This window comes from Ranitomeya imitator, chromosome 5 (assembly GCF_032444005.1).
Source record: "Ranitomeya imitator isolate aRanImi1 chromosome 5, aRanImi1.pri, whole genome shotgun sequence".
In the NCBI taxonomy this organism is placed as follows: domain Eukaryota; kingdom Metazoa; phylum Chordata; class Amphibia; order Anura; family Dendrobatidae; genus Ranitomeya; species Ranitomeya imitator.
The window spans coordinates 176,964,900-176,992,211 of record NC_091286.1 but is presented as its reverse complement, the minus strand read 5'-3'; the positions used below and the strand labels follow the sequence as shown (position 1 = coordinate 176,992,211).

Sequence of the window (27,312 nt, the reverse complement as noted above, 5' to 3'; positions counted from 1 at the left end):
CCTGGTTGGAAGGTGTCTTGCTGGCATCTTTCTGCTTCCTATTGACTTTCTGCTGCTACTACCCTGAACTCCTGCTGCTCATACGGACTTTGTGCACGTGTGTGATCCAGGCCGGCCCTGGCTTGGGCTGGTCCCTGCATCTGCGGATATATTGAACTGCCACTGCCATATATTGCATCTCCCGAGGTCTTTCCACAGTCCGGTCACTTGTATACATCTGCTTCGGCCACTGACCTTCAGTCCTGTATCGCCAGTAACGTGACAGTCCTTTTTCATGGAGGCCCCATTCATGGAGGATCAGACTCTGAACATTTTCGTGTACAGGAAACCCTTTTGATCTTTGAGCTTCAGACCCCCAAATATTTTGTCTCTATCCTGTACCATGAATTTAACTTCTTCCTCCTCCACCCCCATGGTGCCTCTCGCCATACTGATCAGCTCACGCATATCTTCGGAACTAAAGTAGTATTTTTGCTCTCTGGTTTAGGGGTAGAAGTGGAAGTGGAACCCTCATTCTCCCAAATGTCCTCCGGACCCGAGGACTGAATCTCACCCAAGTACAAGTCAGATTCTATCAGAGCCTTCTTCCTCTTTATAGAAGGAGGTGGTTGATGTACCGGTATCTGGGAGAAGGTAGAAATGGAGGTCTGGACCTCGTGTTTAATGAAGGATCTGATGCTATCCAGGAAAGAGGGCTGCTCGGAGCATAAGACCTCATCTGTACAGGACTGGCAGAGCTTTTTCCCATATGTAGAAGGAAGCCTGGCAGCACACATTTTACACTTGCGTCTGGTCCTCTTAGGGTCAGAGACCTTTTCTCCCTATAAGAGAGAGAGAAGGTTTGCTAAGCCACTTGAGAGAATAAACGCTGGATAGCCGGGGCTGACACCTGCTACTTACAGTAAAGGGGGGTACACTGGGCTCCGCAGACGCAGAGAAAGAGGGCTGGTCACCATCCATGTCCGTGTGTCCACAGCGTCAGCCAAAATGTCTTACCTGGTGACTCCCCACTCGGATCTTTAAAAGAATCGAGGGTCCAGCGTCATCTGAGCTCCTTCTCCCCCCTCTTGGCCCAATGGGGGGAAACCACCTTGGAACGTCCCCTGATGTTGCCGCCAATGCTGGGAAGAAAGCGCCGGCTGGCTCCCGTGTGAGTTCCACCCAGAAACGTACAAGGGAAAGATCGGAAGTGACGTGCGCCCCAGCGTGGCACGCACAGCGATGACCTGAAAGTGGAGGCGCTCCACCTCCGGCCAGCGCGCGCTCCCCAGAGATGGCAGCATGGGGGAGGAGGAAATCGGGGAGCTACTGGAGGCCCCTGGTGCACACATCACTGCCCTGCTTTACCCCCGGGGTCGCAGGAGAGGCGGGAAGGTCCCGAGTCCCGCAGGAGTGAGGAGACGGGAGCAGCTACCGGAGGAGGAGAGATGAAGCCCCCGACCTCAGCTGCCCAGCTTCCGAAGGTAATGTGGGGTGCTCCAGTCGCCGGCCACGGCAGCACCATCAGAGATCCTCTTCATGCCCCGCAGGAGACAGGGAAACACTGGTGGTTGCAGGAAGGGGAGGGGTATTTAACCTCTTTGTGTTCCTGTAAACTATTAAGGCGGGGAAGACATCTTCCGAAGTGGCCGTCGTGGAAGGTGACTGGAGAAATAATGTTTTTCTTTTTGGGGACCACCGACCGAGATTTCAATTCACAAATATATTGTTACAAAAATCGGATTCAGTTGAATTCACTATATAGTTATGGTATTAATCTTGGACAGCTCACCATATTTTGTTCACATATTGAAAAAACATTAAAGGGAACCTATCACCACATTTGGCCTATTTAAAGTATTAATATGGGTATACATATTAGAGACCGCTGAAAAAGTCATGATATGTGCCTCATATCAGATGCTGTGTTGTTGGGAAATCATCTGGTGTCACTCAATATTAATGACTGCTTCCAGGCTCTGAGGAGGATGTTGCCTGGAAGATAACTCTGTTTCCAGAGATTATTTTCATGAAGGAGGTGTTCACAGTGTGATGTGTAATGGCCGCTCTCTTCTCTCCTGATCTCCCTGTAGGGCTATGTTCACACGTTCCTGATTTCCCTCCTTTTTTTTCAGGACTAAAAACCGCAGCTCTTGGCAGAAAACGCAGGTCCTTTTTTTGGTGCGTTTTTTGATGCGTTTTTTATGCAGTTTTCTATGCAGAGTCTGTGTGTTTTTTAGGAAGTTTTTTAGGGTTAAAATGGCTGAAAATACCCTAACCCTACCCCTAACCCTACCCCTAACCCTAACCCTACCCCTAACCCTACCCTTAACCCTAACCCTACCCCTAACACTAACCCTAACCCTATTCTAACCTTAGTGGGAAAAAAAAAATTCTTAATTTTTTTATTGTCCCTACCTATGGGGGTGACAAAGGGGGGGGGGGGGTCATTTACTATTTTTTTTATTTTGATCACTGACATAGGTTATATCTCAGTGATCAAAATGCACTTTGGAACGAATCTGCCGGCCGGCAGATTCGGCGGGCGCACTGCGCATGCGCCCGCCATTTTGCAAGATGGCGGCGCCCAGGGAGAAGATGGCCGGACGGACACCGGGAGGCCGGGTAAGTATAAGGGGGGGAGATGAGGGCACGGGGGGGGGGGGCGTCGGAGCACGGGGGGATGGCATCGGAGCATGGGGGGGTGGGATTGGGGCACGAGGGGGGCAGCCACACTGCAGCGGTTCTGCACCACAAACCGCAGAAAACCCGCAGATATTTTTTTCGTCTGCGGGTTTTACTGCGGGTTTGACCTCACAATGGAGGTCTATGGTTGGCAGAACCGCTGCAGTTCCGCAAAAAGAAGTGACATGGTACTTCTTTTTTACCGCGGCTATTCAGTGCGGCTTTTTTCGCGATTTTCCGCAATGTGGGCACAGCAGTTCCTGTTTTCCATAGGGTACATTGTAATGTACCCTGCATGGAAAACAGCTGCGGACCCGCAGCGGGAAAATCGCGGCGATTCCGCATGAAAAAAAGGATGGTGTGAACATGGCCTAGAGCTGTGTGTGGTTATACCTGACACATCTTGCCGGTTCCTCTCAGCTTTAGTTTCCATCTCACAAACAGACAAGGTTGTAATATTGTTGCAATACATCAGAGCACAAAGGCTTCAAAAAATGTTTGCAAGAAGACAAATTTTATTTCTCGTGTTTTGTGTTACGGTACTTTTCTCACACTGGGGACACCTCCTTCATGTAAAATAAGATCTGTATGCAGAATTTTCTTCCAGGCAACATCCTACCCTTAGCTTGGAAGAGTTCATTTATATAGTGATGAAAAATAATTCTCCCCAACAAGGCATCTCATGTGAGACATACAAGTATCACTCTTCTCATCAGTCAGATGTGTTGAAAGAGTCCCTTAAAAAGATTAAGATATTTTTGCAGAAATGATTTTATTAGGTTTGCTTTAGAAAGGATCATACAAAGAAAAACAACAAAAGTATCAATAAGATAAGCTGAAGCAATAAGTAAACCTTGACGTAAATGGAGGGTAGATCTGAAATTTGAAACTAGCAACACTTTGTGATTTGTTTTCCTGTATATACTTTTGTATAAGCCAAGGCACCCAATTTTGCCACAAAAAAATGGGAAATCTTATTGACTCGAGGTTAAGCCGGGTATGCATTGTTCACTCATCCCCATCCTTGTATGCATGGTTCCTTATCCCCATCCTTATCTGTCTGGCTACTTATCCCCATTTTTGTCTGCATGGCTCCTTATCCCTGTCCTTGAATGCGTGGCTCCTTATCCCTATCCTTGCATGCATGGCTCCTTAAAAGCATAAAAAAGAATATCCTACTTGCCTTCCCTGCTCACCCTCGCATTATCTTGTTCCTGTGTCAGCCGCTCCTGCAGCCGAGCGATCACGTGTCATTGCTCATTAAAGGAATGAATATTCACCTCTCTGCATGCCTGTACCCGTAGCGTCTCCATTTTTTGTGATCTGGGGTTGGGTGAGGGTTTAATTTATGCACACCGAGCTGACGTTTTTAATTATACCACTTTTGTGCAGATACGTTATTTTGATCGCCCGTTATTGCATTTTAATGCAATGTTGACCAAAAAAACGTAATTTTGGCATTTTGATTTTTTTCTTGCTACACCATTTAGCGATCAGGTTAATCCTATTGATCGAGCGATTCTGAACACAGTGATACCAAATATGTGTAAGTTAGATTTTTTTATTGTTTTATTTTGATTGGAGTGAAAGGGGGGTGATTTGAACTTTTATATTTTTAAACACTTTTTTTAAAAAACAATTTGGCATGCTTCAATAGCCTCCATAGGAGGCTAGAAGCAGGCACTACTCAATCGCCTCTGCTACATAGAGGTGATGCACAGATCACCTCTATGCACCAGAATTACAGGAGAGGAGACCTCTGGTTGTGATGGCAATGCACCGATGACCCCCCGATCACGTGGCAGGGGACAGCAGTGCGAGTACTTCCAGCCGCACGGCCAGCAGCGCTTGTTAGATGCGGCTGTCAGAGTTGACAGCGGCATTTAACTAGTTAATGGGCGCTGGCGGATCGCGTTTGGAAAACAGCTGACATGTTGCGGAGCCCACCTCAAAGCGGCGATACTGCCAGCTGACATTCTATTCCGTCAACTGTCAGAAAGCAGTTAATGAGCGGGCACCCGTGATAGCCCACCAGCTGCGGCTGTAACTGCCCTTGCTTTACTAGAAATGAATACTCATTGCCAGCGCACTGAATATTCATTTTTCCTTTTTGCAGCGGGCACAGGATTTAGCTGCAGTTGCTGTCTCCTGTGACCCGCTGATCCCCCTCCCCAGCTGTCTTCAAAATATGGAAGCTCACTAATAGGCTGTGAGCCAGATGCTCTGCATCTCCTGTGTGTGTGACCATTGCTTGGTGTTTTTTATAGATTTTACTGGGGAACACAATTTTTTAAGAGTTAGGTCAGACAACTGTTCTTAATTAATTTTTGGATGCTGAATCCAGAAATGATCTCAGTTTTTCTCTATCACGTCAAGTTTTTGAACTATAGGATTTTTGTCTTCTCAAAACTATGTAAACTACTGTACCTAAAAAGTGTTTTTGTTTTTTTAAATAGTACAAATATGAACAAAAAATGAAATATATAAGAAATAGGCATGACAAAGTTGTGACTACTCTTACAAGTTGCCACGTAGCTCTATATGAGTCGAATTGTAATCAGATAACAAGTCTTATTACAGATATCAGTGCAATTTTGCTTCTCTGGCAGGTAAGTTGTGTAGGAAAAACTTGATGTGCTAAAAATAAACGGACTACATTTTTGGAATCAGCATGCCAATTTTAGTATAAATCAACTCAAAAACCTAACTCAACAGAAATTTTTTTTCAAATTGTTCCCCTGTGTTTTTGGAGGATTTTCAAGTCCTCTTTTTGTGGTTTTGATGTCATAGCAGGACTTACAAGCGTGAGGACCCGTGACGTGGGTTGTGAGCTTCCGTATTTTGGCCAGAATATTAACTAACACCTCACATATATTGCTATGTGTTTTTTGCACTTTATATCTTTTCACGGTGCAGTTGGGCCCAGATGACTCTTTAAACTGTTGCCTCTGTTCAGACAGGATGCATTTTAGTTAGCACTGGGCAGCCCGCATGATCTAAGAGTATAGGCGTCATTAACCCCTTTCTGACCTCAGACGGGATAGTACGTCCGAGGTCAGATCTTCTGCTTTGATGCAGGGCTCCGCAGTGAGCCCGCATCAAAGCCGGGACATGTCAGCTGTTTTGAACAGCTGACATGTGCCCGTAATAGGCGCGGGCAGAATCGCGATCTGCCCGCACCTATTAACTAGTTAACCCCTTAATCCCATATGACGTACTATCCCGTCGAGGTGACCTGGGACTTAATTCCCAGTGACGGGATAGTACATCATAGTGTTTAATGCGACATCGCGACTTAAGTCGCGGTGATTGCATTAAATTTCCGGCGCCATCTTACCTGGAGGAAGATGGCGCCGACATCCCCGGGCATGGCTTCGCCCCCTAGGCATCTGGATCGCTGTTATTGGCTGTTCAATTCTGAACAGCCAATCACAGCGTTCCTCATTGTTTCAGCCAATCGGAGCGGCTGAAACAATGAGGTCGCAGGCTAGGATCGAGTACCGATGTACTCGATCCTAGGGCCGGTGCCTGGCAAAACTCCCCCGGATTGGCGCGATCGCCGATCGTATCGATCGCGCCAATCGCAGGGCACAGCGGCGGTATTACCGCCGCTGTGCCCTGCTGTACTGGCCTGGATCGGTGCTGCAATAGCACCGATCGTAGGCCAGAGCCTAGTGCAGGCCCAGCAGGGCCTGCAGGAGCTGATTGGCGCGAACGACGATCGCGCCAATCACAGGGCACAGCGGCGGTATTACCGCGCTGTGCCCGGCTGTTCCCTGCCCCGTGCCCGGCTGTTCCCTGCCCCCTGCTGTCCCCTGCTCCCATACCCCCTGCTGTAGCGGCCTGGATCGGTGCTGCAATGGCACCGATCCCAGGCCAGTGACTAGTGCAGGCCCTGCAGGGCCTGCAGGAGCTGATTGGCGCGATCAACGATCGCGCCAATCACAGGGCACAGCGGCGGTCATGTTGTGACTGCTGTGTGCCTTGCTGGTGACCTGGCAGTGACCTGCCTAGGATCAGAGGGATCCTAGGCAGTTGCCATGGTCACCAAGCCCTGCAGGGATTGGTGGGATCGATGTTATCATTCGATCCCACCAATGACAGCTCACAGCAGCGGTGTGACCGCTCTGTGACCTGTCTATCACCTGCAGGTGACCTGTGTGACCGCTCTGCAGGGGTCCTCACTCTAGCTGAGGGAGTCCTGCTGAGCAGTCACACAGCCAGATCCTATCTTGCTGGGCCTTGTGGAAGTGTGTGACTTCCAGGAAGCAGGATACCCCAGCGCCACACTTAGAGGAGCCCTTTTTGGGACCTAATTTCAAACTTTCAAACAGTATCAGCTACTCAGTTTGAGAAAGACCCGGAATTGGGTCGAAACGTCACTTTTTTTCTTATCCTGCTGTATGTGTACATATATTTGAATGTCAAACACATGTGAATAAATACACCACTTTGCAAGCTATAACCCAAGAGAGTGCGGCTGTTTTATCGTTTATTTGACTGGTATTGGGTTCTTTACAAGTACAGCCTGCACCACCTGATTTGCTGAGTGTGCTCCATTCCCTTGAACTTTGGTAAGTGACGCGGTTCATTTATCAGAGCTCTCGTGCCTACGGGTTTTTTTTTCACATCCCCGTTCACACACCCAGCAGCCACTAAACTTTGATAAGTGATGCGGTTCATTTATCAGAGCTCTTGTGCCTGCGTTTTTTTTTTTTTTTCACATCCCCGTTCACACACCCAGCAGCCGCCAAACTTTGGTAAGTGACGCGGTTCACTTATCAGAGCTAGGGCCTGCTGTTTTATACTTTTCTTTCACAGGTATTTTTTTTTCCTTTAGCTTTTTCTTTTCAGAGTAGTTTGCACCAAGCACTATCCCCCCACACTTACACATAGTTACCAATAAAGTACACCCAAGCACCACACTTACAAAAAAATGTCCCGCTCGTCCCGTTCGTCCCAACAGCGCTATTCAGTGGAGGAGGCATATGCTTTCCTTGCCTCCGACACTGATAGCGAGGGAGAGGATCCTACTTTTCTTTATTTTTCTGATTCTTCCTCATCCTCTTCCCACTCCTCATCTTCCTCTTCCGGCCCTGCGGAACCGCCACGCAGACGCCGCAGGACAGAAGATGAGGCTAGGCCCATCTTTGATGAAGATGAAGCGCCCACCATTGCTGAAGACGAACCAGCACACCCCACTGTGGATCCCATATGGACCACACCCCCCGAAAATTACGAGCCACTGATTCCTGATTTTGTGGCAGAATCAGGAATCAAGTTTGACACCACCGGCCTCACAGAACTAGACTTTTTCAAAGTCTTTTTCTCTGAGGCTTTCGTCAACCTCATGGTGGAGCAAACTAATGTGTATGCTCGGCAATTTTTGGACCAAAACTTGGGTTCATCATATTCTAACTGGTCTCCTGTAGACGCAGTTGAAATGATGCAGTTTTGGGGCCTGGTCCTCCATATGGGGATTCTGAAGAAGCCTGAACTTCGGCAATATTGGAGTGTGGATATTTTATATAACACTCCAGTATTCAGATTGGTCATGTCCCGGATGCGTTTCGAGGCCATCCATAAGTTCCTGCATTACAACGATAATGCACGGTGTCCCGCACGAGATGACCCCAACTTTGACCGTCTGTTCAAAGTTCGACCGGTCATCGAACACTTCAACAAAAAGTTTGCAGAAGTGTACGTGCCTCAAAGGGACATCTGCGTGGATGAGTCCTTAATTCATTTTAAGGGGCGGCTCGGATTCCGTCAATACCTGCCCAGCAAGAGGGCCAGGTACGGAATCAAACTCTACAAGCTGTGTGAGAGTACCTCAGGGTACACCCACAGCTTTAGAGTCTACGAAGGGAAGGACAGCAGGATTGAACCGCCTGAGTGTCCTTCTATCCTGGGAGTGAGTGGGAAAATTGTGTGGGATTTGGTGCACCCACTGCTGGATAAAGGTTATCACCTCTATACCGATAACTTTTATTCCAGCATCCCACTCTACAAATCTCTCTTTGCGCGAGGTACCGCAGCCTGCGGTACTGTCCGCAAAAATCAGAGAGGCCTCCCGAAGATGCTACTTGGGCAGATTCTCAGAAAAGGTGAGATCAAAGCCCAATGTAGCGACCGCCTGCTGGTTGTCAAGTACAAGGACAAAAGGGATGTCCTTCTGTTGACCACCATACACGGTGATGGCAGCGCCCTCAGCACTGTTCGGGGTACCTCTGCACAGGTCTTCAAACCGGACTGTGTACTTGGGTACAACAAAAAAATGGGGGGCGTTGATCTCTCCGATCAACTCCTCCAACCGTACAGTGCTTTGAGAAAGGCCAGGGTTTGGTCCAAAAAGCTGTCCGTGCACATCGTACAAATGGCAATGCTTAACGCTTTCCTGCTGTCACGATGTGCACGCAACACCGATACGTCGTACCTTCATTTCCAGGAGGTAGTGGTTAAGGCCCTGATGTTTGGCACGAAGGCAGGAGCGGGCCCCAGTACTTCTGGAACTGAAGGTGCACGTATCGTACCAGGCCAGCATTTTCCTGGGGTGGTCCCACCAACTGATAGAATAGATAAGCCGCAAATAAGGTGCCGAGTGTGGTACAAAAGAGGAATTCAAAGGGACACCATCTATCAATGCGACACCTGCCCTGACAAACCTGGCCTGTGTATGAAGGATTGCTTTAAATTGTACCACACCTCCATGCACTACTAATTTACTTTCCAGGAAATAGAATAATTCCAAAGTTGGCACATCTAGGTAAGTTCTCTGGGGGTCTACTTTCCAAAATGTTGTCACTTGTGGGTTTTTTTCCTGTTTAGGCACATCAGGGGCTGTGCAAACGGAACATGATGCCCGCAGACGATTCCATCAAAGTCTGCATTCAAAAACGTCAGTACTTCCCTTTTGAGCCCCAACGTGTGCCCAAAGAGTTTTTCTCCCACATGTGGGGTACCAGCGTACTCAGGGCAAATTGGACAACAACTTTTATGGTCCAATTTTGTCTTGTTACTCTTGGGAAATTAAAAAATTGGGGACTAAAAGATCATTTTTGTGGACAAAAAATAGGATTTTTTATTTTCACACCCGGGCGTTATAAACTTTAGTGAAACACTTGGGGGTTCAAAGTTGTCACCACACATCTAGACAAGTTCCTTAGGGGGTCTAGTTTCCAAATTGGGGTCACTTGTGGGGGGTTTCCACTGTTTAGGCACATCAGGGGCTCACCAAACGCGACATGGAGTCCGATCTCAATTACAGCTAATTTTAGCTTGAAAAAGTCAAATGGCGCTCCTTTCCTTCTGAGCCCTGCCATGCGCACAAACAGTGGTTCCCCCCCACATATTGGGGTATCAGCGTACTCAGGACAAATTAGACAACAACTTTAGCAGTCCAATTTCTCCTGTTACCTTTGGGAATATAAAAAAAATTGTTGCTAAAAGATCGTTTCATGACTAAAAAGTTAAATTTTCATTTTTTCCTTCAACATTGCTTTAGCTCTCACGAAGCACCAGAAGGGTTAATAAACTTCTTGAATGTGGTTTTGATCAGCTTGAGGGGTGCAGTTTTTAGAATGGTGTCACTTTGGGGTATTTTTTGCTATATAGACCCCTAAATGTGACTTCAAATGTGAGGTGGTCCCTAAAAAAAATGGTTTTGTAAATTTTGTTGTAAAAATGAGAAATTGCTGGTAAACTTTTAACCCTTATAACTCCCTAACAAAAAAAAATTTGTTTCCAAAATTGTGCTGATGTAAAGTAGACATGTGGGAAATGTTAATTATTAAGTACTTTGCGTGACATATCTTTGTGATTTAAGGGCATAAAAATTCAAAGTTGGAAAATTGCGAAATTTTCTAAATTTTCGCCAAATTTCAATTTTTTTCACAAATAAACGCAGGTAATATCAAAGAAATTTTAGCACTATCATGAAGTACAATATGTCACGAGAAAACAATGTCAGAATCGCCAAGATCCGTTGAAGCGTTCCAGAGTTATAACCTCATAAAGGGACAGTGGTCAGAATTGTAAAAATTGGCCCGGTCATTAACGTGCAAACCACCCCCGGGGCTTAAGGGGTTAAATGCCGCTGTCAATCGCAGACAGCGGCATTTAACTACCATTTCCGGCCAGGCGGCCGGAAATGACGTCATCGCCGACCCCGTCACATGATCGGGGGTCGGCGATGCTTCAGAATAGTAACCATAGAGGTCCTTGAGACCTCTATGGTTACTGATCCTCGGCAGCTGTGAGCGCCACCTTGTGGTCGGCGCTCACAGCACACCTGCAATTCTGCTACATAGCAGCAATCTGATGATCGCTGCTATGTAGCAGAGCCGATCGTGCGATGCCTGCTTCTAGCCTCCCATGGAGGCTATTGAAGCATGGCAAAAGTAAAAAAAGAAAGTTAAAAAAAATGTGAAAAAAATAAAAAAAATATAAAAGTTTAAATCACCCCCCTTTCGCCCCAATCAAAATAAATCAATAAAAAAATATCAAATCTACACATATTTGGTATTGCCGCGCTCAGAATCGCCCGATCTATCAATTAAAAAAAAGCATTAACCTGATCACTAAACGGCGTAGTGAGAAAAAAATGCAAAACGCCAGAATTACGTTTTTTTGGTCGCTGTGACATTGCATTAAAATGCAATAACGGGCGATCAAAAGAACGTCTCAGCACCAAAATGCTATCATTAAAAACGTCATCTCGACACGCAAAAAATAAGCCCTCAACTGACCCCAGATCATGAAAAATGGAGACGCTACGGGTATCGGAAAATGGCGCCATTTTTTTTTTTTTTTTTTTTTTAGCAAAGTTTGGAATTTTTTTTCACCACTTAGGTACAAAATTACCTAGTCATGTTAGGTGTCTATGAACTCGTACTGACCTGGAGAATCATAATGGCAGGTCAGTTTTAGCATTTAGTGAACCTAGCAAAAAAGCCAAACAAAAAACAAGTGTGGGATTGCACTTTTTTTGCAATTTCACCGCACTTGGAATTTTTTTCCCCGTTTTCTAGTACACAACATGCTAAAACCAATGATGTATGTCGTTCAAATGTACAACTCGTCCCGCAAAAAATAAGCCCTCACATGGCCATATTGACGGAAAAATAAAAAAATTATGGCTCTGGGAAGGAGAGGAGTGAAAAACGAACACGGAAAAACGAAAAATCACAATGTCATGAAGGGGTTAATAGGCTGTGAGCCAGATGCTCTGCATCTCCTGTGTGTGAACCTTGCTGCATACAGACTGTATAATTTTGTGCAATGGTGTACCAAACGGCCAATCCCTGATTGTAGGCTGGCTGTCTCATCGGTTTTACTGCACCTGTGTAGCCACCATTTTTAATTGGGTCCACTGCGCCCTGTTAGGGTATGTACATACGCTGCGGATTTTGCGGCAGATCTGCAGCGGATTGGCCGCTGTGGATTCGCGGCTTTTTTCCATGAGTTTACAGTACCATGTAATCCTATGGAAAACAAAATCTGCAGTGCACATGCTGCGAAAAAAAAACGCGCGGAAATGCAGCGTTGTTTATTCCGCAGCATGTCAATACTTTGTGCGGATTCCGCAGCGGTTTTCACCTGCTCCATAATGGGAATCCACAGGTGAAAAGCCGCATGTGAAATCCGCACAAAATCCTCAAAAACATTGCGTCAAATCCGCGGTAATCCGCAGTGTTGTTTACTTGCGGATTTACCAAAATCAGCCCAGAAAAATCTGCAGGACTTTCCGTAACGTGTGCACGTAGCCTTAGTGCATTTGGTTTGAGGCCTGGGCAGGTAAGCGTCTCTGCCTTTTTCTTAGTAGTTTTTTTATAGATTTTTTGGATAATTTTCAAGTCCTCTTTTTGTGGTTTTGATGTCAGGCATGTAATGTGCAATATGTTGGATCAACCACACGCAAATGAAAGCAGAGAATTAAACAACATGTATCAGGAGCCGCTACTGGTAACAGCAATGATAAACGCTCTTTGTAAGGGCTCATCTCCACTTGTGAGAAAAATGGACGAGTGCAATCCGATAAAAAATCGGATTGCACTCGGACCAATGTTAATCAATAGGTGACATTCCATTAGCGATTTTTTTCTCAGCCGAAAACGGACTGAGAAAAATCTGTCGGCTGAGAAAAAAATCGCAGCATGCTGCGTATTGCTGAGATTCTCGGACGAGACTCGCCAATGCAAGTCAATGGGTGCGAGAAAAAAAACGCACAGCACTCGCACCATGCGAGTGCTGTCCGATTTTTACGCACCCGTGTCCTTATAAAAGCCGGCAATTCAGCGCAGAGTACAGTAAAATCACACTGACAGGTTAGATGAGAGTAGATATATACTCATAGAATAGGTATATATACATATATATATGTCAGGGAGACACCTATATATATATATTTATATTTAATGCAGCGTGAGATAGCTTTAAAGCTGGTAATTCAATTACCGGCTTTTGCTTTCTCCTTCCTAAACCCGACATGATATGAGACCTGGTTTACATACAGTAAACCATCTCATATCACCATTTTTTTGCATATTCCACACTACTAATGTTAGTAGTGTGTATATGCAAAATTTGGGCGTTCTAGCTATTATATTTAAGGGTTAAATGGCGGAAAAAATTGGCATGGGCTCCCGTGCAATTTTCTCCGCCAGAGTAGTAAAGCCAGTGACTGGGGGCAAATATTAATGGCCTGGAGAGGGTCCATGGTTATTGGCCCCCCCTGGCTAAAAATACCTGCCCCCAGCCACCCCAGAAAAGGCACATCTGGAAGATGCGCCCATTCTGGCACTTGGCCACTCTCTTCCCATTCCCGTGTAGCGGTGGGATAAGGGGTAATGAAGGGTTAATGCCACCTTGCTATTGTAAGGTGACATTAAGCCCAATTAATAATGGAGAGGCGTCAATTATGACACCTATCCATTATTAATCCAATTGAATGAAAGGGTTAAAAAAACACACACACATTATTAAAAATTATTTTAATGAAATAAAAACAAAGGTTGTTGTAATATTTTATTTAACGCCCAATCCAATCACTGAAGACCCTCGTTCTGTAAAAGGAAAACATAATAAACCAACAATATACTTACCTTCCGCAGATCCGTAAGGTCCAACGATGTAAATCCATCTGAAGGGGTTAAAATATTTTGCAGACACGAGCTCCGCTAATGCAGGCTGCTCATTTCTGCAAAACCCCGGAGAATTAAGCTAAATATAGATCAATGAGCTATATTTAGCTTCATTTGCGGTGAGGCGCCCTCTGCTGGCTGTTCCTAGATCGTGGGAACTTTCCTTGAAAGCTCCCAGGCTTTCTAGGAAAGTTCCCACGATCTATGAACAGCCAGCAGAGGACGCCTCACCGCAAATGAAGCTAAATATAGCTCATTGATCTATATTTAGCTTCATTCTCCGGGGTTTTGCAGGGAGGAGTAGCATTGCATTAGCAAAGCTCCTGGCTGCAAAATATTTTAACCCCTTCAGAAGGATTTACATCGTTGGACTTTACAGATCTGCGGAAGGTAAGTATATTGTTGGTTTATTATGTTTTTTCTTTTACAGAACGAGGGTCTTCAGTGATTGGATTGGGCGTTAAATAAAATATTACAACAACCTTTGTTTTTATTTCATTAAAATAATTTTGAATAATGTGTGTGTGTTTTTTTTAACCCTTTCATTCAATTGGATTAATAATGGATAGGTGTCATAATTGACGCCTCTCCATTATTAATTAGGCTTAATGTCACCTTACAATAGCAAGGTGGCATTAACCCTTCATTACCCCATATCCCACCGCTACACGAGAATGGGAAGAGAGTGGCCAAGTGCCAGAATAGGCGCATCTTCCAGATGTGCCTTTTCTGGGGTGGCTGGGGGCAGATGTTTTTAGCCAGGGGGGGGGCCAATAACCATGGACCCTCTCCTGGCTATTAATATTTGCCCCCAGTCACTGGCTTTACTACTCTGGCGGAGAAAATTGCGCGGGAGCCAATTTTTTCCACCATTTAACCCTTAAATATAATAGCTAGAACGCCCAAATTTTGCATATACACACTACTGACATTAGTAGTGTGGAATATGCAAAAAAAATGGTGATATGAGATGGTTTACTGTATGTAAACCAGGTCTCAAATCATGTCGGGTTTAGGAAGGAGAAAGCAAAAGCCGGTAATTGAATTACCAGCTTTAAAGCTATCTAGCGCTGCATTAAATATAAATATATATATATAGGTGTCTCCCTGACATATATATGTATATATACCTATTCTATGTGTATATATCTACTCTAATCTAACCTGTCAGTGTGATTTTACTGTACTCTGCGCTGAATTACCGGCTTTTCAAAGGACACGGGTGCGTAAAAATCGGACAGCAATACGGATGTCATACGGATGTTGCGATAAAAAAATCGCATGACACTCGCATGGCACTCGCATGGCACTCGCAGACGTTACATCAGTTTTTTCGGTCCGTAGATCGGACCGTTTTTTTCTCACACAAGTGGAGATGAGCCCTAAGGAGTGTCCAGACACTTCAAGAAGGTTCATGGTGGTAAAATTACTTCTATGAGAGTAACTGCCATTGAACAAATAAAGAGGGCAGTCAGATGAGGGGACACAGTATCTACTTTGTGAGCCAGAGAAGCAGCTTGGATCTTAAAATTAGACACTTGCTTCCCCAAAGGACGGAATTATAAAACAGATCTGATGTACTTTTATTAAGTGATGCTTTCATGTATAAATGTAATAAAGATATGTGGTTTATTCATATGTGTGTGTATATATATATATTGAGGAATGATATTGTTGTATTTTTAATATTTGTATTTGCAATATTGTATATAGATTTAGGGGCTAAAATAATTGTGTAACACTCAGGTTGGGCTGGGTGTGCGACTTCTTCCACCAGGTATTCAGGTGTTTGGTATAATGTTAATTGACATGTATTGTGATTGTTTGTAGCCTTATATTATGTGCCTTTACATATTGTGTTGTAGCATGTTTTTTATTATGACTAAGGGCAGTATTGCCTGAAACACGTCAGCTTGTTTTTATGATGCACCAATAAAGGACAAGACTTTATTCTATTTTCATCTCCTCCACTCAATATTTGCATGAGCTGGGTACGTGAGTTAGTTACAACAAAGGTTTGGTTTACTTTTGTACTTTTATCTAATGCAGACCAGTATTGCATAATATTAGCAGCTCATATAATCAGTAAAAGAGGCCGGGGGAAAGGATTATTAGTTTATGTACCTGGTATAATGATAGTTCAGCAAGATGTCATGGTGCACAGCGTATTGTCTGTTGTATTCTCATTATTTTGATTGCATTATTAGTTTCCTGCTTACTTTGCATTGATTGAACATTGTAGATGGCCCTTCTGCATATCCCATCCCAGTGGAGAATATCAAGCCGCTACTTACTGTTGGATTTACATCTGGAGATATAAGCTTGATGAACAACTATGATGACCTGTCACCAACCATCATTCGCTCAGGATTGAAAGGTAGTAACATTGCTTACATTTGTTTTCATTCTTCAATTTTCCAAAAGTTATAACTGGAAGTCATTTTCCTTTAATGCAATTGATGACACCTATTGGAAATAATTCTTCATCTGGTAAATTACCGTATATACTCGAGTATAAGCCGAGATTTTCAGCCCAAATTTTTGGGCTGAAAGTGCCCCTCTCGGCTTATACTCGAGTCACGGTAGCGATGCGGTCGGGGGGTGAGGGCGCTGAGGTATACTTACCTAGTCCCAGCGATCCTCGCGCTGTCCCTGCCTTCCTCCCCGTCTTCTGTGCTGCAGCTTCTTCCCCTCTTCAGCGGTCACGTGGGGGGAGCCGCCTATTCATTTCTCTAATCAGCGGTGCCGGTGACCGCTGATAGAGGAAGAGGCTGCAGCACAGAAGACTGGGAGGAAGGCAGGGACAGCGCAAGGATCGCTGGGACTAAGTGAGTATGTTATATTTACCTGTCCACATTCCAGCCGCCGGGCGCCGCTCCATCTTCCCGGCGTCTGCGCTCTGACTGTTCAGGTCAGAGGGCGCGATGACGCATATAGTGTGCGCGGCGCCCTCTGCCTGATCAGTCAGAGCGGGGAGACGCCGGAACGAGACGCTGGGAGCTGCAATCAAGAGAGGTGAGTATGTGTTTGTTTGTTTTTTATTGCAGCAGCAGCGGCCATGGCACAGATTTATGTGCAGCATCTATGGGGCACAATGAACGCTGCAGAGCACTATATGGGGCATCTGTGCAGCATCTATGGGGCACAATGAACGGTGCAGAGCACTATATGGGGCATCTGTGCAGCATCTATGGGGCACAATGAACGCTGCAGAGCACTATATGGGCATCTGTGCAGCATCTATGGGGCACAATGAACGCTGCAGAGCACTATATGGGGCATCTGTGCAGCATCTATGGGGCACAATGAACGCTGCAGAGCACTGTATGGGGCATCTGTGCAGCATCTATGGGGCACAATGCACGCTGCAGAGCAATATATGGGGCATCTGTGCAGCATCTATGGGGCACAATGAACGCTGCAGAGCACTATATGGGGCATCTGTGCAGCATCTATGGGGCACAATGAACGCTGCAGAGCAATATATGGGGCATCTGTGCAGCATCTATGGGGCACAATGAACGGTGCAGAGCACTATATGGGGCATCTGTGCAGCATCTATGGGGCACAATGAACGCTGCAGAGCACTATATGGGGCATCTGTGCAGCATCTATGGGGCACAATGAATGCTGCAGAGCACTATATGGGGCATCTGTGCAGCATCTATGGGGCAATATGAACGGTGCAGAGCACTATGGGGCATCTGTGCAGCATCTATGGGGCAATATGAACGGTGCAGAGCACTGTATGGGGCACAGATATTGGGCAAAAATGAACGGTGCAGAGCATATATGGGGCACAGATATGGGGCAATATGAACGGTGCAGAGCACTATATGGCACAGCTATGGGGAAATAATGATCTATTTTTATTTTTGAAATTCACCGGTAAATGCTGCATTTCCACCCTAGGCTTATACTCGAGTCAATAAGTTTTCCCAGTTTTTTGTGGCAAAATTAGGGGGGTCGGCTTATACTCGGGTCGGCTTATACTCGAGTATATACGGTAGATTTAGACATTTTTTTTCCTCAAAGCTTATTATGTTTGACTTTTCTTTCCATGCAGTGTAAGTTAATAGCAGTATAAGAGCATAGTAAATTACTGAATGCAAAATCAAGATGTAATGAGAATTTAAAGAAAATCTGTCACAATAATAGACCTGTTAAAATTAAGACATATTTAATATCAAGGATATAGTTTATCTTGCCTGAATTATATAAATTATGCATTATACGTAGGAAATAATAGCATTTTTAAACTTTGGACCTTAACATGTTGCTAACCACATGGATAAGCCATTATTGGGCAGCACGGTGGCGCAGTGGTTAGCACAACAGCCTTGCATCGCTGGGGTCCTGGGTTCTAATCCCACCCAGGACAACATCTGCAAAGAGTTTGTATGTTCTCTCCGTGTTTGCGTGGGTTTCCTCCGGGCACTCCGGTTTCCTCCCACATTCCAAAGACATACTGATAGGAATTCTAGATTGTGAGCCCAATCGGGGACAGTGATGATAATGTGTGCAACCTGTAAAGCGCTGCGGAATATGTTAGCGCTATATAAAAATAAAGATTATTATTATTATTATTATTATTATGGACTTTTGACATGTTGTTGCAAAAAGACATTTGGGCAGTAAAATGGTGTGTCCTAATTGTTAAAATTAGCAACCCCATACTGTCGGGGACCAGCCAGGGGATCAAGCAGAGAATCCCGCCTTTGCCATCAATTGACAATGGTCAATGGACAGCTGGAGGATCACACATGTAACCCACTACTGCCGCCAATTTGTCAAAGATCAGTACACAATGCCTCCATTCATCAGGACAATCACGCAATTGACTGATGATTGATAGACAAGGACACACCTGCTATTGTGCGCTTTTCAGTAAATGTGTGGCTTAGTAGTTAGCACTGCAGCCTCGCAGCTCTGGGGTCCTGGGTTCAAATCCCATCAATGACAACATCTACAAGGTGTTTGTATGTTCTCCCATTGTTTGCATGGATTTCCTCAGGCTACTCCAGTTTCCTCCCACACCCCAAAACATACTGATAGGGATAGATAATAATATATACAGTACAGACCAAAAGTTTGGACACACCTTCTCATTTAAAGATTTTTCTGTATTTTCATGACTATGAAAATTGTACATTCACACTGAAGGCATCAACACTATGAATGAACACATGTGGAATTATATACTTAACAAAAAGTGTGAAACAAGTGAAAATATGTCTTATATTCTAGGTTCTTCAAAGTAGCGACCTTTTGCTTTGATGACTGCTTTGCACACTCTTGGCATTCTCTTGATGAGCTTCAAGAGGTAGTCACTGGGAAAGGTCTTCCAACAATCTTGAAGGAGTTCCCAGAGATGCTTAGCACTTGTTGGCCCTTTTGCCTTCACTCTGCGGTCCAGCTCACCCCAAACCAACTTGATTGGGTTCAGGTCTACTGATTGTGGAGGCCAGGTTATCTGGCATAGCACCCCATCACTCTCCTTCTTGGTCAAATAGCCCTTACACAGCCTGGATGTGTGTTTGGGGTCATTGTCCTGTTGAAAAATAAATGATGGTCCAACTAAATGCAAACCGGATGGAACAGCATGCCGCTGCAAGATGCTGTGGTAGCCATGCTCGTTCAGTATGTCTTCAATTTTGAATAAATCCCCAACAGTGTCACCAGCAAAGCACCCCCACACCATCACACCTCATCCTCCATGCTTCACTGTGGGAACCAGGCATGTAGAGTCCATCCATTCACCTTTTCTGCGTCGCACAAAGACACGGTGGTTGGACCCAAAGATCTCAAATTCGGACTCATCAGACCAAAGCACAGATTTCCACTGGTCTAATGTCTATTCCTTGTGTTCTTTTGCCCAAACAAGTCTCTTCTGCTTGTTGCCTGTCCTTAGCAGTGGTTTCCTAGCAGCTATTTTACAATGAAGTTTACAATGAAGCTGCACAAATTCTGCTCGTAACAGTTGTTGTAGAGATGTGTCTGCTGCTAGAACTCTGTGTGGCATTGACCTGGTCTCTAATCTGAGCTGCTGTTAACCTGCAATTTCTGAGGCTGGTGACTCGGATAAACTTATCCTCAGAAGCAGAGGTGACTCTTGGTCTTCCTTTCCTGGGGCGGTCATCATGTGAGCCAGTTTCGTTGTAGCACTTGATGGTTTTTGCCACTGTACTTGGGGACACTTTCAAAGTTTGCCCAATTTTTTGGACTGACTAACCTTCATTTATTAAAGTAATGATGGCCACTTGTTTTTCTTTACTTATCTGCTTTTTTCTTGCCATAATACAAATTCTAACAGTCTATTCAGTAGGACTATCAGCTGTGTATCCACCAGACTTCTGCACAACACAACTGATGGTCCCAACCCCTTTTATAAGGCAAGAAATCCCACATATTACACCTGACAGGGCACACCTGTGAAGTGAAAACTATTCCCGGTGACTACCTCTTGAAGCTCATCAAGAGAATGCCAAGAGTGTGTAAAGCAGTCATCAAAGCAAAAGGTGGCTACTTTGAAGAACCTAGACTATAAGACATACTTTCAGTTGTTTCACACTTTTTTGTTAAGTATATAATTCCACATGTGTTAATTCATAGTTTTGATGCCTTCAATAATAATAATAATAATCTTTATTTATATAGCGCCAACATATTCCGCTGCGCTTTACAGTTTAACAGTTTTCAAACACAAAAGTCATAAGTAACAACGTTAACAATACAATAATTAAAGCAAAATAAGACGACCCTGCTCGTGAGATCTTACAATCTACAATGAGGTGGGGAAGATGCAAAGTACAGGTGTGTATTTACAATGATGTATTTACAATCATGGTCCAGCCATCTTCAGGGGTTGGGGAATAGATGGGGATAGTGAATGGGCTACACACACACAAACATAACATAACTTTTATTAGTGAACGTGATAGGCCGCTCTGAACAAATGTGTTTTGAGCGAGCGCCTAAAACTATGCAAATTATGGATGGTCCTAATATCTTGGGGTAACCAAGATTGACCCCACATAGTAGTATCTCTTAGTTCGGTAACTGGAAACTCACAGCAGTCAAAGTAATGAGACAGCAAAGAGCCCAATGACAGTCTTTCCTTCTTAAAACTTTAATAGTTATTATTACTAAAAAATTAGAATTTTTTTTTTTTATTATTTTATATTATATATGAGTGAATGTTTTTACATTTTGGCTCCTTTAACTTCTTTAAGCTTTTCGGATGTGATAGTTCCTCTTTAGGTACCGAAGTGTACCTTTTTTGGAAGGGAGTGGAGGAGTGACAGTATTCTGCCATTTGATGTAGTGCTCTTTGGTGAACTTTTAGGCTTTTTTCTATAAGCCAACTAACAACACCATCTTAATCACACAAAAAAAAACATAGTACGCCTTACTAGAGGTATTACTAGGGTCAGAAATGATCTGGAGGTCAAGGCCTGAGGCATATGTAAAGGAAAGAACACCAAAGTGATAGCCCTCTAAGAAAAGGTAATACAATAATGCAGTAGATGCTACCTGTAGTCCTTAGTTAGGCTACATTCCCACCTGAATTAGGCTCTCTTTTTGTCTGTTTCACATTTAGAAACATAGAAAACAGATAGATTACATAACTTATGGAAAAGATAACTGTGTTGAGAATTATGGGGTTTATTTGGGTTTCACTGTATGTAAGCTTTAAGGCTTAACAAAAAAAGTTATGCATGATAGTAACATAGTAACATAGTTAGGCCGAAAAAGACATTTGTCCATCCAGTTCAGCCTATATTCCATCATAATAAATCCCCAGATCTACGTCCTTCTACAGAACCTAATAATTGTATGATACAATATTGTTCTGCTCCAGAAAGACATCCAGGCCTCTCTTGAACCCCTCGACTGAGTTCGCCATCACCACCTCCTCAGGCAAGCAATTCCAGATTCTCACCGCCCTAACAGTAAAGAATCCTCTTCTATGTTGGTGGAAAAACCTTCTATCCTCCAGACGCAAAGAATGCCCCTTTGTGCCCGTCACCTTCCTTGGTATAAACAGATCCTCAGCGAGATATTTGTATTGTCCCCTTATATACTTATACATGGTTATTAGATCGCCCCTCAGTCGTGTTTTTTCTAGACTAAATAATCCTAATTTCGCTAATCTATCTGGGTATTGTAGTTCTCCCATCCCCTTTATTAATTTTGTTGCCCTCCTTTGTACTCTCTCTAGTTCCATTATATCCTTCCTGAGCACCGGTGCCCAAAACTGGACACAGTACTCCATGTGCGGTCTAACTAGGGATTTGTACAGAGGCAGTATAATGCTCTCATCATGTGTATTATTATTATTATTTATTTATATAGCACCATTGATTCCATGGTGCTGTACATGAGAAGGGGTTACATACAAGTTACAAATATCACCTACAGTAAACAAACTAACAATGACGGACTGATACAGAGGGGCGAGGACCCTGCCCTTGCGGGCTTACATTCTACAGGATTATGGGGAAGGAGACAGTAGGTTGAGGGTTGCAGGAGCTCCGGTGTTGGTGAGGCGGTAGCTCCGGTGTTGGTGAGGCGGTAGCTTCGATGGTGATGAGGCAGCAGCGGTGTCAGTGCAGGCTGTAGGCTTTCCTGAAGAGATGAGTTTTCAGGTTCCGTCTGAAGGATCCGACTGTGGTTGATAGTCGGACGTGTTGGGGCAGAGAGTTCCAGAGGATGGGGGATATTCGGGAGAAGTCTTGGAGGCGATTGGATGAGGAGCGAATAAGTGTGGAGGAGAGAAGGAGGTCTTGGGAGGACCGGAGGTCACGTGAGGGAAGATATCGAGAGATTAGTTCTGAGATATATGGAGGAGACAGGTTGTGGATGGCTTTGTAGGTCAGTATTAGCAATTTGAACTGGATACGCTGAGGGAATGGGAGCCAGTGAAGAGATTTGCAGAGGGGGGAAGCGGAGGAGTAGCGAGGAGAGAGATGGATTAGTCGGGCAGCAGAGTTAAGGATGGACTGGAGAGGTGCAAGGGTGTTAGCAGGGAGGCCACAGAAAAGGATGTTGCAGTAGTCAAGGCGGGAAATGATGAGGGCGTGCACAAGCATTTTAGTAGATTGGGGGTTGAGGAAAGGACGGATCCTGGAGATATTTTTGAGCTGGAGGCGACAGGAGGTGGAAAGAGCTTGGATGTGTGGTTTGAAGGACAGGGCAGAGTCGAAGGTTACTCCGAGGCAGCGGACTTCGGGTACAGGGGAAAGCATGATGTCATTGACTGCGATAGATAGGTCAAGTAAGGAAGATTTGTGGGATGGAGGAAAGATGATGAGTTCAGATTTGTCCACATTGAGTTTGAGGAAGCGAGAGGAGAAGAAGGAGGATATGGCTGATAGGCACTCTGGGATTCTGGACAGCAGAGCGGTGACGTGTATCCAGACCTCTCTTAATGCACCCCATGATCCTGTTTGCTTTGACAGCTGCTGCCTGGCACTGGCTGCTCCAGGTAAGTTTATCATTAACTAGGATCCCCAAGTCCTTCTCCCTGTCAGATTTAGCCAGTGGTTTCCCGTTCAGTGTGTAATGGTGATATTGATTCCTTCTTCCCAAGTGTATAACCTTACATTTATCATTGTTAAACCTCATCTGCCACCTTTCAGCCCAAGTTTCCAACTTATCCAGATCCATCTGTAGCAGAATACTATCTTCTCTTGTATTAACTGCTTTACATAGTTTTGTATCATCTGCAAATATCGATATTTTACTGTGTAAACCTTCTACCAGATCATTAATGAATATGTTGAAGAGAACAGGTCCCAATACCGACCCCTGCAGTAGCCCACTGGTTACAGCGACCCAGTTAGAGACTATACCATTTATAACCACCCTCTGCTTTCTATCACTAAGCCAGTTACTAACCCATTTACACACATTTTCCCCCAGACCAAGCATTCTCATTTTGTGTACCAACCTCTTGTGCGGCATGGTATCAAACGCTTTGGAAAAATCGAGATATACCACGTCCAATGGGTCACCGTGGTCCAGCCTATAGCTTATCTCTTCATAAAAACTGATTAGATTGGTTTGACACTTTTTTGTTAAGTATATAATTCCACATGTGTTAATTCATAGTTTTGATGCCTTTCAGTGTGAATGTACAATTTTCATAGTCATGAAAATACAGACAAATCTTTAAATGAGGAGGTGTCCAAACTTTTGGTCTGTACTGTATATAACATATTTTTCGGACTATAAGACGCTCTTTTTTCCCCCAGAAAATTTTGGGGAAGGCAGGGGTGTGCATCTTATATTCGGAATATACCGTACTTACAATTAGCGAGGTGGCAGCAGGAGTCAGGTTATTCTTCCTTTGGTCCTACGTTGCAGGGCAATGATCTCACTCCTATCCGGATGCGGGGGCTCCGCCGACATTTTGTGAAAGCCCGGGGCCCACACACTTCTATTGCCTCGATGCTTTGGCCTCTGGGAAAATGGCCTCCAGAGACGGCGCATGCGCAGATTGAGATCTCGGCAACAAGATCTCGTCCCACACGGGATGGGATTTCCTGGAGACCACCAATGGATGTGCGTGGGCTCCAAGCTTTCACAAAATGCCGACGGAGCCCCCCACACCACCAAGCACCACCGGAACTGCTGCACCAGTGACTCCGCTCCACTGGCGCTGCTGATCCCCCCCAGAGGTAAGCTGAATTCAGGACTGTAAGGCTGGAGTCACACTCAGTGCAGGGAAATACGGTCTGTATTTTACATGCATAATACGCAGAAATGTTCCCAAAATAGTGATTCGTATGACATCCATAGGCAGGGTGTGGCAGCGTATTTTGCGCATGTAAACCTCTGTATGTAATTCGTATGGCATCCGTACAGCGAGATTTTCTCTAGTCACCTTCCACGACAGCATATGGAGGTTGCCTCTTTGCCCTAATGGGGAACAGGAAATGGAGAGGTTAAAAGGCCCTCCCACCTCCCTCTCACTAGTGTCTTTCCTGTTCCCCATGGGACAGGAGAGGTTTACTTCATATGCAGTGGTGGCCGGTAACTACTGTTTCCACAGGCTCTGGCCTAATGATACCGGGCAGCATGGGGTCGTACCTTACCTCCCCCTTATGCTGCTCCCGCCGCTCTGCGGTGTCCTCGGGACCTGTTCCTAGCCTTCCCGCGCCCCCGTGAGGGCAAAGCAGGCTAGCGTTCCTGACCGGAGTCCTCCTGGAGCTCTCCGGTCTCCTCTCCTCCACATGCCGCTGGCGACCCGGAAGTGATCGCGCCCGTCACTTCCGGTCTTTTCTGCGCTCCCTGGAGGCACTTCCGCCAGCGGTGTCTCGTGCAGGACGGCGTCCTCCACCCTGGACCATGGAGGGGAGGAGGATTTTTCGTAATCGCTGGGGGCAGGGACATGCCGCAGAGCATAAAACCTTCCAGAAAACGTCGCAGGTAAGACTGTCCTGACATGGAGAGCAGTACCTGCCCTGCTCTTGCAGAGCCCAGCGCTGCCCCTGCCACAGTAAGTGCTGCAGGGACAGGGGTCCTTAGTTAGTGACTTGGGGGTATTATTAGTCATGACTCTCTCTCCCCTCTCATTGCATGGAGAAAAGTTTGCCCCCAAAACTACTACTAAAAAGAAGTGTGCCATCTGTAACATTAAGCTGCCACCATTATGGGTGAAAAAACTCTGGAGGACCTGTACTGACAAGATTGTCAGGGCAGAGCAACCTTCTTTACTAGAAGAAATCCGCTCTTTGGTCAAGCAAGAGGTGCAATCTTCCCTAGCGGCCTTTACCTCCCCCTCCCCCCTCCGCCACTCTCTCCAGCTAAAAAAAGAAAAATCCAGGAGGAGGATTCTGAATCTGAATCAGACCTCTCATATGCCTCATCCTCGGGTCGACGGGAGGAACCTACGTCCCCTATAACCTCTGAAGCTAGGAAGTATCTTTTCTCTTCAGACTGGGTTGAGGATTTGGTGGCTGCCGTACGCAGCACTATGAGGCTGGAGGAAGAGCCAGAACCACAGTCCATACAAGACCAGATGTTTGGTGGTATAACCAAGGGTAAACGGGTGGGGTTCCCAATCCACCCAAATATATCTGATATGATTCATCAAGAGTGGGAACTACCTGAAAAACGTCTCAGTACTCCATCCGAGATGAAGCATAGATTCCCCTTAGAAGGGGATTTGGCCAAATGGGATGTTCCTAAAGTTGATTCACAGGTAGCAAGAGTGGCTAAGAGAACGGCTTTTCCGTTCGAAGACTCGTCTCAATTAAAAGACCCAATGGACAAAAAAATAGAAAGTCTATTGAAAAAATTGTGGGAGACATCAACGGTAGCCCTCAAAGCCAATATTGCATCAACATGTGTAGGGTACGTCTAGAGCTGAATTGTTGGAATCTCTACCCAGTCTCCTTAGAGCCACGGGTTTTCTAGCAGATTCTTCTATGGAAACTATCAGAATTGCTGCTAGGTCATTAGTACAGACTAATTCGGCTAGAAGGGCGCTTTGGTTAAAAATGTGGTCTGGCGATATCACCTCCAAGGCCAAATTGTGCGCCATACCGTTTAATGGTAAGTACGTCTTCGGGCCTTACCTGGATAACATCTTGGAAAAGGCAACCGATAAAAAGAAAGCCCTCTGTTGTGAATTCTGTGGCAGAGCTCCCTCCTGTGGTACTTAGGCTGGTTCTCTCTGTGAGCTTCCGTTGGTGGAGGAAAGTGGTACTGTGGCTTCTGAGTTTCCTTCCTCAGGTGATGTGGTGAAGTCGTTAGGTGCTTCTCTATTTAACTCCACCTAGTGCTTTGATCCTGGCTTCCAGTCAATGTTCTAGTATTGGACCTGTTCCCTCCTGGATCGTTCCTGTGGCCTGCTGCTCTGTATAGCTAAGTTCCTCTTTGCTATTTGTTTGCTGTTTTTTTCTGTCCAGCTTGTCAATTTGTTTTTTACTGCTTGCTGGAAGCTCTGGGACGCAGAGGGTGTACCTCCGTGCCATTAGTTCGGTACGGAGGGTCTTTTTGCCCCCTTTGCGTGGTTTTTGTAGGGTTTTGTGTTGACCGCAAAGTTACCTTTCCTATCCTCGCTCTGTTCAGAAAGTTGGGCCTCACTTTGCTAAATCTATTTCATCTCTACGTTTGTCTTTTCATCTTAACTCACAGTCATTATATGTGGGGGCTGCCTTTTCCTTTGGGGTATTTCTCTGAGGCAAGGTAGGCTTATTTTCTATCTTCAGGCTAGCTAGTTTCTCAGGCCGTGCCGAGTTGCATAGGCAGCGTTAGGCGCAATCCACGGCTGCCTTTAGTGTGGTTGGAGAGGATTAGGGATTGCGGTCAACAGAGTTCCCACGTCTCAGAGCTCGTTCTTGTTTTTTGGGTTATTGCCAGGTCACTGTATGTGCGCTGACCTCTATGTCCATTGTGGTACTGAATTACCTTTCATAACAGCCCTCCCAGAACAAAAAACTCCCAAAAAGAAGTGTTTTCGTCCCTTTCAGGCCCAAACCTCTCAGAGAGGGGAAGG

General features: G+C 45.2%; 1 protein-coding gene across 1 annotated transcript in view; it reads left to right on the top strand.

Moving 5' to 3' along the window:
• TULP4 (TUB like protein 4) overlaps positions 1-27,312 on the top strand; it is an 860,077-nt gene that overhangs the window by 381,426 nt on the left and 451,339 nt on the right. Inside the window, exon 6 of the mRNA XM_069769358.1 lies at positions 16,048-16,182. Within this exon, the coding sequence (XP_069625459.1) occupies positions 16,048-16,182 (135 nt within the window). The remainder of the gene's footprint in view (positions 1-16,047; positions 16,183-27,312) is intronic.